Source organism: Ambystoma mexicanum, chromosome 14 (genome assembly GCF_040938575.1).
Source record: "Ambystoma mexicanum isolate Mex_15411 chromosome 14, UKY_AmexF1_1, whole genome shotgun sequence".
Taxonomy (NCBI): domain Eukaryota; kingdom Metazoa; phylum Chordata; class Amphibia; order Caudata; family Ambystomatidae; genus Ambystoma; species Ambystoma mexicanum.
Window position 1 is genome coordinate 85,376,617 of NC_090940.1, and position 15,886 is coordinate 85,392,502.

The following is a 15,886-nucleotide window of genomic DNA, read 5'->3' on the forward strand; positions in this document are numbered from 1 at the left end:
GCCCCTGATTATCTGCGCACAAGAGCGCCACCTCCAGCCTTTCAAAGTTCCTCACCAAGGGGAGGAACCAAGAAAAATCAAAGAGCAAGGGATTCTCAAAGGAAGTAGCCACTTCCCCAGAATCCCAAGAAGCTCCACTGAGGGTTTTGCATTGCACTTACTGTTGGTTCCTAAATGTACCATTTTGGCCGTTGGCGCGCAGCACCGCAGCAGCACTAATTTAATAGTGGGGGCACATAAGCATGAGGATTAATAAGCAGTTGTGAATTTAGGTACCACAGAGTCGCTGGTGGTCTCCTGCACAGGCAGCAGAGGCAGCTTTTGGTTTGGAGGGTGGAATAGGGCGCCAGCGGGAGGATTGGGGCGCACTGGGCACCAGGGGAGAGCAGAGGGGTGCAGTCACCCCCCACAACCGGGCTCCGCCACTGCTCCTGCACCATCTTCCTTCAGGTCCAGCCACGAGTGATACAAGAACACGCTGACGCCATATTGCCCATCAATGGAGGCATGCTCCGTGGCCTGTATCGCAATGTGTGATGTGAGAGCAACGCACCGCGTGAGCAACGAATAAAGCTGGATGTAACGCTTGGCGGTGCATACCAGTGCAGCGGGCAACTTCTTATCCCCTGGATCATATTATCAAGCCACAATAGCAGCTTCATGCTAGAAGGCTACAAAAGAAACACCACCATAAGCAGAGGAGGCTGCAAAGTGCCCCTCAGGCCTTAACCAGCATAGTGAATGGTGAGGGATCATGGGAGTCATAGTCCTAGACAACCTGGGAGCCGCAGGTTACATAGCCCAGTTCTAGAGTCTCCAGCTTTACCCTACACTGATCACTGGATTCTGTGTGGCAAGTCTTTTTGAATCTAGTAGATGCTTTTCTCCCAAGTCGTTCTTCCTGGAAGCTGGCCCAGGCGCTGAACATCCTGGCAGCAGAGAACCCATTTATTTCCATCTGGAAGGCCCTGCACGCAGCAGTCGACTCAGATCGTGGGGGAGTAAGGAGGAGCAGGGGAGGCAAATCTCAGGTCGAATGTGGGGAGGAGAAAGACACTGAAGTCGAGGGACAGGAGGTGCAGGGTAAGACCCACGCAAAGCAAGTGATCTCACATTCCAAGTACTTCGGGGTAAGCAATATAGTACATGAACAAGTACACAGTCAAGTGGGGAGTAGATCGTAGAGAGGGCTTTAAGTGGGGTAAGAGATCGAGGGGGGCCCTTATCTGGGAGTGTGGCTTGCAGGATGGGCGTGGCATGAAAAGTACACACACCATAGTAAGGTACGCAAACAAATATATAAATGTATGTAAGCATACCTTACTATGGTTTGCGTACTTTGAACCATCTTTTTTAAACATAGATGTTTATAAAAGATGGCTTGAAAAGTAACCAATTCAATCCATCTTTTATAAAGCTTTGATGACGGACAAAGCCCGAGGCGTCTTTGCCCATCGGCAAAGCCTTATAAAAGATGGCTTGTGAAATGTTGATGAACTGTTTTCAAGCCATCTTTTATAAACACAGAAACATGGCACAGAGTCCCCCGGTTCGCCGAGGGTCAAAGGCGCCTCAGTGACCTGGGGAGGGGGTGGGGAACAAAAGGACAGTAACTTTGACCTCTCGTGCGAGGCGTCACAAGAGAAAGTTACAGTGACTGACAGAAGTGCCAGCAAGCCAAGTGGGGCTGGCTGGCACTTCTGTCAGCTTGCCTGACTAGAAAAATGGCAGGTGCATCTCCTGTTGCAGCTGCAGCCGTGATAATGTATCCTGCCGTGGTGCGGTAGGACCGGGGCCCCAGCAGGGCCTCAGCTCAGGCCCACTTTTTCAAGACTGCCAGGGCCCCACCCCAGCTGGCCCTGGCCCACTTCAAGCACTGGTCATAGACAAGCAGACAGAACTTAGAAGGGTCTGCATCAGCAACTGAGGACCAACAGTAGTAAACTCTGCCTTAGATGCCTCTCCCATATTTGCATACATTAAAAGTAGGGGCACAAGTACATTGACAGTTTAAATGATGCTTGTATAGCCGGTTGGAACCCCAGAAGCGAGACACTGACATCGGCCATTTGCGAAACACGAATGATGTTGTCCCCAAGACTCACCCGAAGGGGGCGGCGTTGGCAGCTGCGCGCTCACTTCCTGCCAGAGCTCTTCCGCGGCGCACGTGCCGAGGCCACTGTCGGCAGAAGAAAGCCCCCCCTGTGCCCGGCCCTCGGCGCCCTTGAGGTGTGGCTGGGAGTCAGAGGTGCTGGGGGAGGAGGAGCTGTCCGTCAGAGCCTCTTTATCGGGGTGGGGCCCGCAGGCCGGCTGGCCCCCCTCTTCCTCCGAGAGCTCGGTGGGCAGCAGGAGGATCCTGTGGTGCAGCTGCGGGCTGGGCTGCCGCGAGGAGATGGGCGACGGGACGGGGGACATTTGCTGCAGAGTGTTGCTGGCCGGGTACGAAGCGTTGAAGACATTGCTGATGGCAGCGAGGGAGGGCGACACGGGCGGCGGCTGCTGCTCGGCCTGGGGGCGCCTGCCCTCCTGCGGGGCACAGACAGCCACATTCAGAGGCAGACTCAAAAGAAAAGGCCGTGCACCGCCCTGCAGCTTCACCGGGCCTCTACTGCAGCGTCCCTCCGTTGGCAGGCCCTTCCACTCACCAGCTTCGTCCACTAGATCACTTTGGATAACTTTCAGAAGGTTTTTGTTGACCACCCCTGGCACAGTTCCCCCATCAACCCTGGCAGAGTCCTGGCCTGGGGGCAAGTCCAGGTGTCCCTTCAACAGCCCTCTTTCCAGCAGGCAGGTGGTGGCCTCCATCTTGGGCTCAGCTCTATCCACAAATTCATGTTGTACAGACGTGCAGATGGGGGTGACGCTCTCCACCCCAGTGACAAAGGCAGTCTCTCCTTCAGAGGCAGAGCCGGCTCGCTCCACTCTCTGCATGCAAGGCGTTAACTCCCCTGCGCTAGCAACCACGGCGGCTGCTGGGCTCCCATTGTGTGCCCGCTCTTGGTACTCGTAGCCCTGCCAGCTTTCGTTTGCAGACTTTGTCAGGGCCTCAAAACTCTCTTGGAAGGCATCCTCCAGGAAGGAGCTGGCCACTGGGACCTGCAGGCTCCTGAAAGCCCCCTCCACCTCGCCAAGCAAGCTCTCCCCATGAGACTGCAGGTTTACGCAGTCCGCAAAGACCTCGTTGTCGTACTCCGACACAGAGCTGCAGAGGTCAGTGTCCGACTCCAGAGTCCCCCAACTTTGCAAGCGAGGCCTCTCCATGGCCGGTGTCACCGACTCTATGGCTGCAGCGCATGGCGTGATGCACTCCTCGTTTCCTGTTGAATGTGGGCGCGGACGCGCAGCAGAACCAGAAGAGCTGCGGACGGACAAGCGCGCTGACAGGGCCTTGTCTTTTGCCATGGTGGCTTCCCGGCCCATCAAACCTCCAGGTGGCTCGAAGTTCCCATGCGACTTCCTCCTTATCCTCTTGTTGAGAAATTCCTCCAAACTCTCCCGCCTCCGACCAAACTTCTTTGCCTTTTTGCCTTTAGCAATGTTCCTACGCTCGGTGGAGGCCAAGAAGGACTCATGCGTGTCATGGAAGATGGCGGGTTGGTCCTCTTGGATATGCTGGTCCTGGAACTTTCCATCCTGGTTGCCCATCTTGGCACGGTGCGAGCAGAGGAGGTTGGCCAGCAGCCTCTCCTTGGTGGCAGTGAGCTTGTAGAGCTGGCCCAAGATGTCCTGCGTGGTGGTTTGCCTCAGCACGGCATCGAGGTTCTCGCAAGGCCGGCTTTTGCCTTCCGCGGCCTCCTCCTGGACTTGGTAGCACTCATCGAAGTAGTTGGCAGGCTTGTGTCGGGTTGCACAGTTCCTGTACGTGAAACCTCTGACTTTCCCCCTCGGAAGATAGAAGCTGACGTAGCACACCTCCATAATGGGCTTATGCAATTGGAGGATGCTCTGAGTGCCTTCCATTATGCAGGCTAATTAGGCATGGATTTCCAGGCGGTGGCTGCTCAGGGCTCCGCTGCTGGCATGACCGGACATGTGATGCTCAGAAGGTCCCGGCGCAGTCATCTGACCGTAATCTTCCACAATGCGGCTCCCTGTTGAAGAGAAATAAGACGGTCAGTTATGCATCTTAATGATACGGAATAATTAGATATGCTGAGGCCGACTGCAAAGGCTATTTCATTTTCTCTTCAGCTGACTTGCAACCCACCCCCGGCTCACATCAACACAAGATGGATTTTCAGAAGTCCATATTAGGCCCTTAGGGAGCTGCATTGGCAACCGCCATGTGAGGTTACCAGGGGGCACTCTGTTAAAGGGGAAAGCACGAGTCTCGTCCTAGACTTGCACTAAGCAACTAAATGAATTCTTCGAGTGGTAGTGCAAATCTTCCTCCACTGAGCAGTTGAACTAAAATAACCAATTACAGTGGTGCATGAAAGGAAAGGCGGGGCCTGGGACATGGACCGCTGAAGACTTAAAGTCACCTGGTAAATCTACATGCCGTAATCCTATTTAATAAAAGCAGGCTCATCGGCAGATAGACTGTGTGATCATGAGCACATTCTTTGCATAATCCAGGTGCTTGCTCATTTCCCTACGGATTCAAACTGTTGAAAAGGGCACAGTGTGCGGATGAAAGCAGAGCAACTCTATAAGTAGTGTCACTGGAGCTGCACACGATCTCTTCAGTGCATATGGAGGGGACAGTTTGCAGAGCAACTCTATAAGCAGTGTCACTGGAGCGGCACACAATCTCTTCAGTGCATATGGGGGGGGACAGTGTGCAGATCAAAGGAGAGCAACTCTATAAGTGGTGTCACTGGAGCTGTGCAGAGCAACTCTATAAGCAGTGTCACTGGAGCTGTGCAGGGCAACTCTATAAGCAGTGTCACTGGAGCTGCACACGATCTCTTCAGTGCATATGGAGGGGACAGTGTGCAGAGCAACTCTATAAGAAGTGTCACTGGAGCGGCACACAATCTCTTCAGTGCATATGGAGGGGACAGTGTGCAGAGCAACTCTATAAGCAGTGTCACTGGAGCTGCACACAATCTCTTCAGTGCATACGGAGGGGACAGTGTGCAGAGCAACTCTATAAGCAGTGTCACTGGAGCTGCACACAATCTCTTCAGTGCATATGGAGGGGACAGTGTGCAGAGCAACTCTATAAGCAGTGTCACTGGAGCTGCACACAATCTCTTCAGTGCATATGGGGGGGACAGTGTGCAGATCAAAGGAGAGCAACTCTATAAGTGGTGCCACTGGAGCTGTGCAGAGCAACTCTATAAGCAGTGTCACTGGAGCTGTGCAGGGCAACTCTAAGCAGTGTCACTGGAGCTGTGCAGAGCAACTCTATAAGCAGTGTCACTGGAGCTGTACACAATCTCTTCAGTGCATATGGAGGGGACAGTGTGCAGATCAAAGCAGAGAAACTCTATAAGCAGTGTCACTGGAGCCGTGTAGAGCAACTCTAAGCAGTGTCACTGGAGCTGTGCAGAGCAACTCTATAAGCAGTGTCACTGGAGCTGTACACAATCTCTTCAGTGCATATGGAGGGGACAGTGTGCAGATCAAAGCAGAGCAACTCTCTAAGCAGTGTCACTGGAGCTGTGCAGAGCAACTCTATAAGCGGTGTCACTGGAGCTGTGCAGAGCAACTCTATAAGCGGTGTCACTGGAGCTGTGCAGAGCAACTTTATAAGCGGTGTCACTGGAGCTGTGCAGAGCAACTCTATAAGCGGTGTCACTGGAGCTGCACACAATCTCTTCAGTGCATATGGGCCTTTCTTTCCCATCTCCTCTTGTGTTTGCAGGGGAAGGGGAGGGGTGGGAGTACCGTTTTTAATAACATTTGAATTAGAATGTCATGTATTCTGCGTGCCCATGCACTTCACATGAATGTGTGGCCTTCTCAGGTGGTGGTGTTGGTATCTGCCATTGCACACACGAAATTCGAGATGAAGGGCCCACCAACGGTACATAAACAGGGTACCTCCAATCGGGGGTACCTTGATCATAGAGTTGCCCGCAATGGTCGGCGCTCAGAGGCAACTTCCTATAACCTTTTCGTGCACAATTGGGGGTATTTTATTACTCATAATATATAAGTGTCATCCTCTACATCAGGGGCCTGCAAAGGCGGATGGGAGTTGTAGTCCAGCACATGCCGGAGAGCCAAAGGCTGCACACCCACCAAGACCCCTCTGCCATTTTCCTTTCCCCAGCTTTGCCACTCACTTCTGCCTTTTACCCTTTATATTTCCCCCCTGCCTACTGCTCTTTTTCAGAACAGATATAGGTTAAAGTGGATGGAAAGACCTACAATTAAAAAAAGCTTACCTCTGTATTTTAATGCAGTATCCTTTCTTTTTTTATTCTTTAATTTTCTCCCCTTTTTGTCCCTCTTTCAATCTTTTTTTCCTGTTCTATTACTCGTTTTTTACATTTTTTCCTCTCGTCTGTCCATTCTCCCTTGCCTTTCCTCAAAACCTTTCACTCCCCTCTGCTTTAAAGCACCCCCTCCCCCGACAATAAACCGCTCTTGCAGCCGCACAGTCCCAGACAATTACTCGCTAAGTGATGAGCAGTGATGGTGCCAGGCTCTGCCAGAGGGCATTGTGACGTCACTAGTCGGCTGTAATGACGTAGCAAGTGATGGTCTTACCGCAACGAAGATGTGGCAACACAACTCGCTTTTATTAAAAACATAAAGTGAGGCTTTTATCGGAAATGAGGTTCTGCCATATATTATGGGATATCATGAGCCACGAAGGAGTAGGATGCTGCCGGCAGAGCTCTGAGGTTTCCCAGTTCCATGCGTGAGAAAGCCATCCAGTCTCGTTTTTCCTCCTTTTAATTTTGGGATTTGTAGTCTTAAATTGAAAATGGAACACATAAAACTGCAATTGGTGGCCTGGGTGGATGAGCGAACCAATCAGGTTGCTCGGATCACAGGCTGAATTCCACAATCATAGCCAGTGTTGCGAGCAGCCTGATGGCTGCTTCCCTCGCCATCTTCCCCCCACCTTGCCCTCCTTTCCCCTGGGGTGCGGGTGTCCGGTCCCTTCCCACCACCCAGACACACTCACCTGATCTGTTCAGCGGCGGCAGCAGCCACTCCATGTGCCTTCTAGCCGCCATGGAAATGGAAGAGGGGTTCCATATGGAGCCCTGCCTTCCAAATCCATAGTAGCCATCTTAGGGTAAGTATTTTGTTTCAACTCTGTTCATTCAAACAAAATATATCGCTGTTAGCACCCCGGGCCTCCAGATTTGAAACCCGGTGTACTAATAAGCACCCGTTTGGGGGTGTTCACAGGCTGGTAACTGTGCTGGGGCCCGGTGTTAAGACCCAAGCGGACTTGAGCCCTGGGCTTTTACCAGCTAGTGATGGCCCTGAATGGGTGCTTTATGTTTACGCAAAAGACATCAAAAAAAAAAAATAAACAGGTCTGTGTGGCTTTGTAATGCAGGGTACTGTGAAAGTTAAGCGCTCTGACGCTGGCTATGTGCCCTTCAAAGGACAAGGAACCTTGCAGCGACATACAATATTTTTGTACACACGGTTGGGTCGGGATTGTATTTCTTGTTGGTTCCCCAAGCCCCAAAATTCCCAGGGTATTTTTCCCCATCTTTGACTTTCTGCAGATTTCTTACTCCTTGTATACTTCCTCGTAACCCGCTTACCTGTCCCTAATTTTTTTTAGCCCCATTTAAACTTTCTCCATTTTGCCCTCTCTTCTCTTCCCCTTTCGGTTCTTATTTTCTTGCCATCAAGTCTTTTCACATTGTTTTACCTTTTCTTATGCGTTCTCTTTCTGCTTTATTTTTCTTTTTTCAGTCATCTTTTTCTTCTCCTGTTCTGTACCCTTTTTTAGCTCTGCTCTTGTTTCCCCATTGCTACCCGCAAATCTTTCCTTCCTGCCTTTATAATAAAGTCCCACACCTGTGCCATCTCAATCCGATGATCAGACGAGAATCCCCCAATGCAAACCAGCAACTGGTGCCAATCCTTAGTAAGAGACAAGTGCTGGCGATGTGCTGCGTTTATAATCATCTCAACTGTAATAATTTATTGCAGTCCGGTAGGCGGGTGATATTGCCTAGCCGATTGTTTATTTTATTTAGAGCATTTTAAAGCACATAACTCATCAAAATTGGTTGTAAGAGCACTGTACAACAATGCAAAACAATGTTGAATACATTACAGCTTAATTATAAACGATAATTAATACAACACAAACACAAGTCACTTAGCATTTCAGCCTTGCATTCCTAGAAAGATGGAGAATAGGTGTTTAGTAGCATGTCACTAAGTGCTGGGCTGGCCCTACTAGTATGTGAACCTGTTACCTGCAGGTTGCAGAATCTTTGAAGATGAAGGGGCATAAAGTTACTTAACTATCTCACCAGCACACAATGGTGCTCACATCTTAGAAATGCCACTAGCATCTTTTTTTTATTTTTTATTTATTGTTGTTTTGATCAGTAAAACCTGACCTTTCAACAAGAGAAGATAATCATGACATTACAAACTTTTAAAATGAAAATTATGCATCCGTATTTCCAAATATACAATTGTTAAACTCACTGTTAACATATTACATATTAATTATTACTCACTCTAAACAAGGCTCATTCTCTAGCATAAGATACATGTAATCATCACAACTAAGCTGTTTTAATAGCATCTATTTCTGGTAACTTGATTTCTAAAGCATTTAGAAAATTTACAAGGGCGTACCTCAGTTGTTTTATATGGCCTTGAAATAATATTGACCACAATTCATCATGCTTGTTGATCAAATGCTTAAAGTACATTATTCTAGATGGTAAAAGGGTGACGCATTCAATCACTAGATGCTTCAATGTTTCCACCCCTTGATGGCAAAATCGACAAGTTTGAACTGATATCTTCTTCCATCTAAACAAAATTTCTCTGGTAGGCCATATATTCAATCTAAAACGCAAAAAGTCAGTGCGATGTTGAGGGTGTGGTGATTGGTTAAGATATTTTTCTATGTTTCCCTGGTGTTTTAAGATAAAAGGGTTTGAACCAAATTTAATTATTTTCAAGCACGCTTCACGGGTTTTAATCCAATCTGATTCCCATAATTTATTTTTCGCTTTATTGGGGTTTTCAATGAGTAGGGCTTCGGAGATGTCAGCGCCTGTCAATATTTTTGAGACATTAGCCTGCCATTTCGTTGGAAAGTGCTCCTCTGCTGCTAATAGGTAATTAGATATAATATCGAGTAATCCATTAGTGCTCTCTTTCATGATGCACTTTCTATACAGAAGACATAATTTCCATTTAAATGCAGCGTAGAGTGATATAAGACCTAATTCATATCTAATGATCGAAATAGACTCAGATTTAGGGAGCATAAGCGCCCTTTTCCAAAACTTCCTTTCGAAGTTAGCCCAGTATTTATATGTTAGACATATCTCCACTTCAGATCCATATAAGATGGTGGGCACACATTTTTGCTTATAATATATACCAATGGTTTAATAGTAAATTTGCAAAATTTTGCCCAAATTAGTTGGAGTTGAGATAATGCGTTCTGAAGCTTTGATTGTAAAAGATGATCTTGTGTTTTATCCGAAAATCTACTAGAGACACAGATTCCCAGGTAGATATAGGAATTTACAAGCTGCAGATTGGTGCCCTGTAGTTGCCAACAACACCGGCTCCGACCCTTATTACTGCCGAATTGCATTACCTGAGTTTCATTGGTGTTGATACTAATGCAATTTCGTTCCGCATATATATCCAAGGCACTTAACATATTACATAGGCCGGAGGGTGTCTTGGATACTAATACCATGTCGTCGGCGTATAAGAGCCAAGGAATAGCTACACCTTGTAGTTTAGGAGAATCAACAATCAAACCTTCAATACATAAACCAAAATATAATAGAAAAAAATTAAAAAAGGCTGACGCCAATAAACATCCTTGTTTCAATCCCCTCGTAGTTTGTATGGGCTCAGACAACAGGCCCTCGTTGTGCAGGCGAATTGAAATGGATGTATTGGAATGTAACTGGATAATCCATTTAAGTATATTCCATGGACACCCTGCATCCATTAGTTTCTTGAATAATAGTTCCCTCGGGACTAAATCAAAAGCTGCCTTGAAATCAACAAAGGCCATGTAAATTGCTTGGTTGTGTTGCATATTCAAATGGATGATGGCTTTCAAAGTTATTAAATTAACAGCAGTACCCAGTCCACGGACAAAACCTGTTTGAAAAGAATCTCGCAGGCACAGTTGATCTAACCAGCGGTTAAGTTCACCCAAGATCAATCGGGCAAACATTTTTCCAGGGCAGTCCAGCAACGCAATTGGTCTATACGAGGCTGGATCCGTTCGATCTCCCTTCTTAAAAATCGGAAGAATAATTAATGTTTGCCAATTCGGAGGCACCAGGCCAGTAAGCATAATGTGATTAAACATGTCAAACAAAATATCTGCCCAAAGATGTTTATACTGTTTGATCGTTACATTGTGTAATCCATCCGGTCCAGCTGCTCTAGACTCGCTCAATTTGGATATAAGAAACAATATATCCTCGCTGCCGTCCCAAGTTAGGCCAAGATCAGTAAAGGGTGAAGTATATATAATACCATAAAAATGATTCCAAGATTCATGCAAAATGGAGTTAACTTGTAGTGCATGTTGAGTTTTCAACCCAGTATTATTTAATAATGCCCATATACCTGCTGTTGACTTAAGGATGATTTGCTTTAACATGACCTCCCCATCATATTGATATTGAATCGCACGCCGATTTCGAATCCAGCTTTTATACGCCCTTTTCAATTGTTTAATCTGATCTTGGTTAGCTCCTGGGACGTCAGCGTGCCTATTTAACAGATCTTTGATATCCCTTCTTAGTTCACATTTCTTGCGTTTTACTTCTAGATCAAAGGCATGTTGATGTAACTGAGTAGAACCTTTATATCGAGACCTCTGAGTTGCAAAACGTTGGATGGCATGTACGTAGCAACCGCTAAGACAGTCAGCGTCATCAGCATATTGTGTCAACAAGGTGTCTCTAAGCTGATGCAGTTTCCACTTGGACCAATGTACACGATTACCAATATTATTGAGTCGTAAATTTGCCGCATTCATATTTAAGGGAAGTGATTTTGTTTTAGGCCATTCATATGTTAGTTGTAACCAACTATGATCACTCAAGTGGGTCTGCTTAATAGAAAATTTAGATATATTGTTCAGAAATTTGCCATTAACAAAGATATAATCCAACGTTGCAAAACAGTGAAAATTGTGCCAAGTAGATTTGGGGGGAACATCTCCAGATATTGATCCATTGACCATTAGAAAATTACGGTCAGCCATTAAGGTTAGCCAACGACATTCATCAGATAAGGGGCACCATTGTTTTGGAGCAAAAAGATGCAAGTTTAAATCCCCCATTATGAGTGTGTTGGTAATGGTCACATCCAATAAAAGTTGGTCAAGGATCCTTCTGATAGTATCAAAGAATTCATTCGAAGAAATATGCTTTTTCCCCCAATAGATATTTACCAAGGCACAAGAACTGTCGGCAACGCGAATTTTTACATATTGAAAACATGGTGGAAACGTCTTATGCCAGATAATTTCGATATTCTTATCCTTGCGGAAGGCCATTAAGAGCCCTGCCATCGGACGACCTTTAACTGCCTCCACCGCTGGAACCATCAGGATGTTATATATGTCCCAGGTTGGAACAATACAAAGCCATGTTTCCTGAAACACCAGGATATAAAATTGTGAGAGATCCTTGTTTTCATTATTAAGAAAATGTTTATGCCCTCTTGTGTTCCAGGAAAGTAGACTGACTGAATCGAACTTCTGAACTAGTTACGAGCCCACATGATCCCTACTGCGGGACCAAGCATTATGCATAGGCCCCATCTCTGATGTATTAGAGGCCATCTTTTCACCATATATGCGATTTTTAGAATGATCATCAATGAATTGTGTCTGATCCTCATGGGATACATCTTGAGTCACTGTAAAGCCTAAGTTGTAAAAGGCAGTGCGAGCCAGCCATAATGTGTTTAGTACCACTCTTGACTGCACAAATATACCTGCTTCTGTGATGTCGAGATCGTTGGTAAACTCGACCAAACTAATGTCAGCTGATGTAATGTCTTCAAGAGCGGCAATATCAGCACAAATATTCAATATGCTGGCTCGATTGAGATCATATGTGGGAAAGGGGTGGCCACGACATCTTATCAAAAGACGGTAATGATTTTTAAAATGAGTATTACCAATGTGCCTGGATGATCTAGATATGAGCTCGCTCTGTTGTCTAATACTGGGGGCTATAGAACCCCTAGAACCTTCCTCCATGGGTTTGCGCAAGGGTATGTTCTGTGCTTTCATCGGACCCTTTATTAAAGGATCAATGTTAGGTAGACCCTTTTGAGAATTCTGAGTGTTAAAATCAGATGTGTATAGTGAACCTTGTTTTAATAACTTACTAGATTCATTTTCACTAGTATACTTTTCAAACGATGCATGAATCTCCTCTCGTAGATCTTGTAGAAGGTCAACAGAGTGCTGTATCTGAGTTTTTCCCCTCACCTCTTGAAGGTCAATGGAATTAGTTTGTTCAATCTTGCTCTTGGGGGGCACTGAAACGCTGTACAAGAGCCTCACTGGCTTTAATCTGCTTATCAAAGGAGGCTCTTAATTTTGCTCGCACTTCTTGAATAATGTCAATGGGTGTTCTTGACAAGTTTACAGCCACTGTAGAGTCAAGTATACAAGCAGTACCTGTGTCTATGGCCTGCATCCCTTGTGTGATGGCTAGTGGATGGAGACCTTCAGTAGAAACAGATTGCGTCAAGGACTCCACTCTTGGAGACGGAGTGCTATGATGTATTTGGTTAGTGGTTGAAGAATCTACTACTTCCACCAAATCATCTAATGGTTGGTACATTAAAGTTTCCTGTCTAGGGGACTGAATTTCTGTATCATCATATAGTTTTCGCTTTTTTCTGGCCGATACAGCCAACTTAGAAACTTTCTTCGCTTTTATCTTTGTGTTTGTGGTATAAGATGATTGAAACTTTTTAGTTGCTGGTTCACCTAAGGTGCAACCCAAGGTTGCTACAGATGGATTTTTAGAGTTACCAAACAAGGGGGCAAATGAGACACCCAAAACTTTTGAGGTTATCCCATTTTTCATTACAGAAACTGATTTGGCCCTCCATTATGGACACGGACGAAATGCCCGTGGGAAGGTGAGATCTAACATCAGAGGTGGTATTGGAGAATGGTTGTTCAGGTGTCAAATTTGATGACAACACACCAGATTCTATGCTTGGATTTGTCTGTATAGATTGATTAATCATTTTATAAATACTAGGCCTGGGTAACAAACTACGTGCCTTTTGTTCTTCCTTCAAGAGCATGTGTAACATATGCAGTTCACTATTTTGCGAACGCATCTTTTCATCAAGGGATTCATATAATTTAGCCAAAGATAAGAGAGCGGTATTCATGGCACTCAATGTATTATTTAGTGCCGGAGCCTCGGGAAAGGAGAATCTATTTTCTTTGTATGGCATCTGGCTATCGCGAATAAAGTAAGGATGACTATGGTCGGGTTCTGAAAATCTGGTGCGCCTAGGTGTAGGAGCTACAAAGGAAGTATTAGATATTGGAGATGGCGACTTATCAAATAACACTGGTGATTTATATAGGTCAGGATTTTTAGACTCTGTTGGTGGAAGAGAGTTTGGTTTATGGGCCGGATCGTTACACCCGCTTGTTTGAGACTGTGAGATTTCAGTGAGTTGAATCAAATCGCCCGTATTTGAACAAATGTAAAGAACATCATGGGACTTGAGTTCATGAGGGCTAGACGCCAGGATGGAGGCCAATGTATCATTACCAAACTCCCCCACCGTTGTTAATTTGGCGGACTCAGCACGTAATATGCGCTGTGCTTCAACAGAGCATAGAGGCACCTGGGGGGGAACAATTAGAGATTGAACATTCGGATTAACCGCAACGGGCATATTTTGTTGTGTAGTACCAATTTCACCTGTTGAATAAGCCATAGAGATTGTGGCATCGGCCACCTCGAATCTTAAGTGAGGTAGCTGCCCAATTGCAGGACCAGCAATATGGTCCGGCACATCCTGTTCGGAGCAAATTGTGACTAAATTGCTCTCAGGATTTTTTAAAGCCACATCTGCGGGTAAATGAACTTCAGCCACGGCTATAGGGACAGCTGTCGCTTCCCCCATGTTAGCACAATTAACATGAGGATCCGGGACCAGGTTAGGCTCCGGGATAGAAAGAGTCGGCGGCTGAATGTTACGCTGGATGTGTAGCGTTTGCTTCCCTGGACCAACTCTTGATGTATAAAATGATCGACTGTCCACATTAAGTGAGGTCGCTCTTTTTGTTCTTTGGACCGTGTACTTAAGAGGACCTTGTCTGGTCGAGAGGGCGATGGATTGTAAATATTAACAAACGATTCCGGCATGCCAGATGTCAATAAATTAGTCTGGCGTGCCATAAATGTAATAATGAAAACTAAATTAAAAAGGAAAAAAAAAAAAAAGATTTAAGGAAAAGACCTACAACAAATGAAATTAAATAAATAAGGAAAGAAAACTTACAAAAACCACCCACACCCGCTTTCCCGCTAGACAGCGAGACAGCAATACACTTTAGCAATTCACTTTGCTATTCGCGCGCGCATTCGCGCATGCGCAAGGTTTTTAAACAAAACTTGTGGGATAGGTGGGATCGGTGAGCTACACAGGAAACAAAAAAAACACAAAGGAAAAATATCACTAACAGTCCACCAATCAGGGCCTCAGAATGTAGCCCAAAGTCCAGAGTTGCTCCTCCCCAATGGGAGCAATCCGACGGCTCCAACAGGGCGGGGTCAGCACAGTGCAGCGGGACAGAGGATTCGTCCGGCGAAAACTTCTGGCAACCCGGCAGCTCCAGCGAGACAGCAATACACTTTAGCAATTCACTTTGCTATTCGCGCCACTAGCATCACAGTCTTCTAGCGCTAACTCTCTGCAGATCAGACGCTTCTCCAAGCAGAGAGTGAGGGGTGGATCTCTCTCTTCTGCGCAGGAGCCTCCCTCTGGAGTGTTCTCCCTGCCCCTCTCAGGCTTGAGCCAGATCTCCTTAAGTTCTGGAAGCTCCTCAAGACCCTCCTTTTCTCTTCTTCCTTGCCTCCCCCCATCCCCTGCTGAGGCCCCTTGTCTGCCACTGTGATGGGCTGCCTGGATTACCTCTGAGTTCTACAGGGAACCAGCACCCCCTCTGCCCAGTCCAACCCCTTGCACGCACTTAGCATGGGACTCTCACCCCCTGCACCCCATGCAATCCCTGGCACTTGCCCACCTGGCCTTCCCTTAGCACCCGCTTAGCCCCCATGGCCCTCTTCCACCCCCCCTTTCACTTGCACTCTCTCCTCTTGCCCTGCACTCCCCTTCCCATCCTAACATTATGCATTTCGTGCAAACCGGCACTCCCCCCTCCCTCACACATCTTGCTACTGCACTTGCACGATCCTTAAGTCACAAGGCCTAGTAGGACCGATATTGTTATCTTTCTTCCTTGTCCGCCACCCCCCGCCCCTTTTTGTCTTGTGGTGCCTTGAAACACCATTTGTTGTAGAGGCGCCTTACAAATATCCGATAAATAAATCTCTTACTGAACCGCCTCTGTAGCATTATTACCCCAAAATCAGTTTATCTGCACTGTACTTTGAATCTTTAGCTGTAATGTAACATACTAAAGTGCATCTTTTCATTCATGTGTTTTGCACTGAACAGAGGATATCATATAGGTTAAATTGGCACACATTTGTGATTTGTGGGCTGCAAA

The 15,886-nt window shown here is 46.5% G+C and overlaps 1 protein-coding gene across 1 annotated transcript in view; it reads right to left on the minus strand.

The window, feature by feature from the left end:
- FMN1 (formin 1) overlaps positions 1 to 15,886 on the minus strand; it is a 1,014,107-nt gene that overhangs the window by 753,821 nt on the left and 244,400 nt on the right. The window contains exon 2 of the mRNA XM_069638563.1: positions 2,106 to 4,091. Within this exon, the coding sequence (XP_069494664.1) occupies positions 2,106 to 3,960 (1,855 nt within the window). The 5' untranslated portion in view covers positions 3,961 to 4,091. The remainder of the gene's footprint in view (positions 1 to 2,105; positions 4,092 to 15,886) is intronic.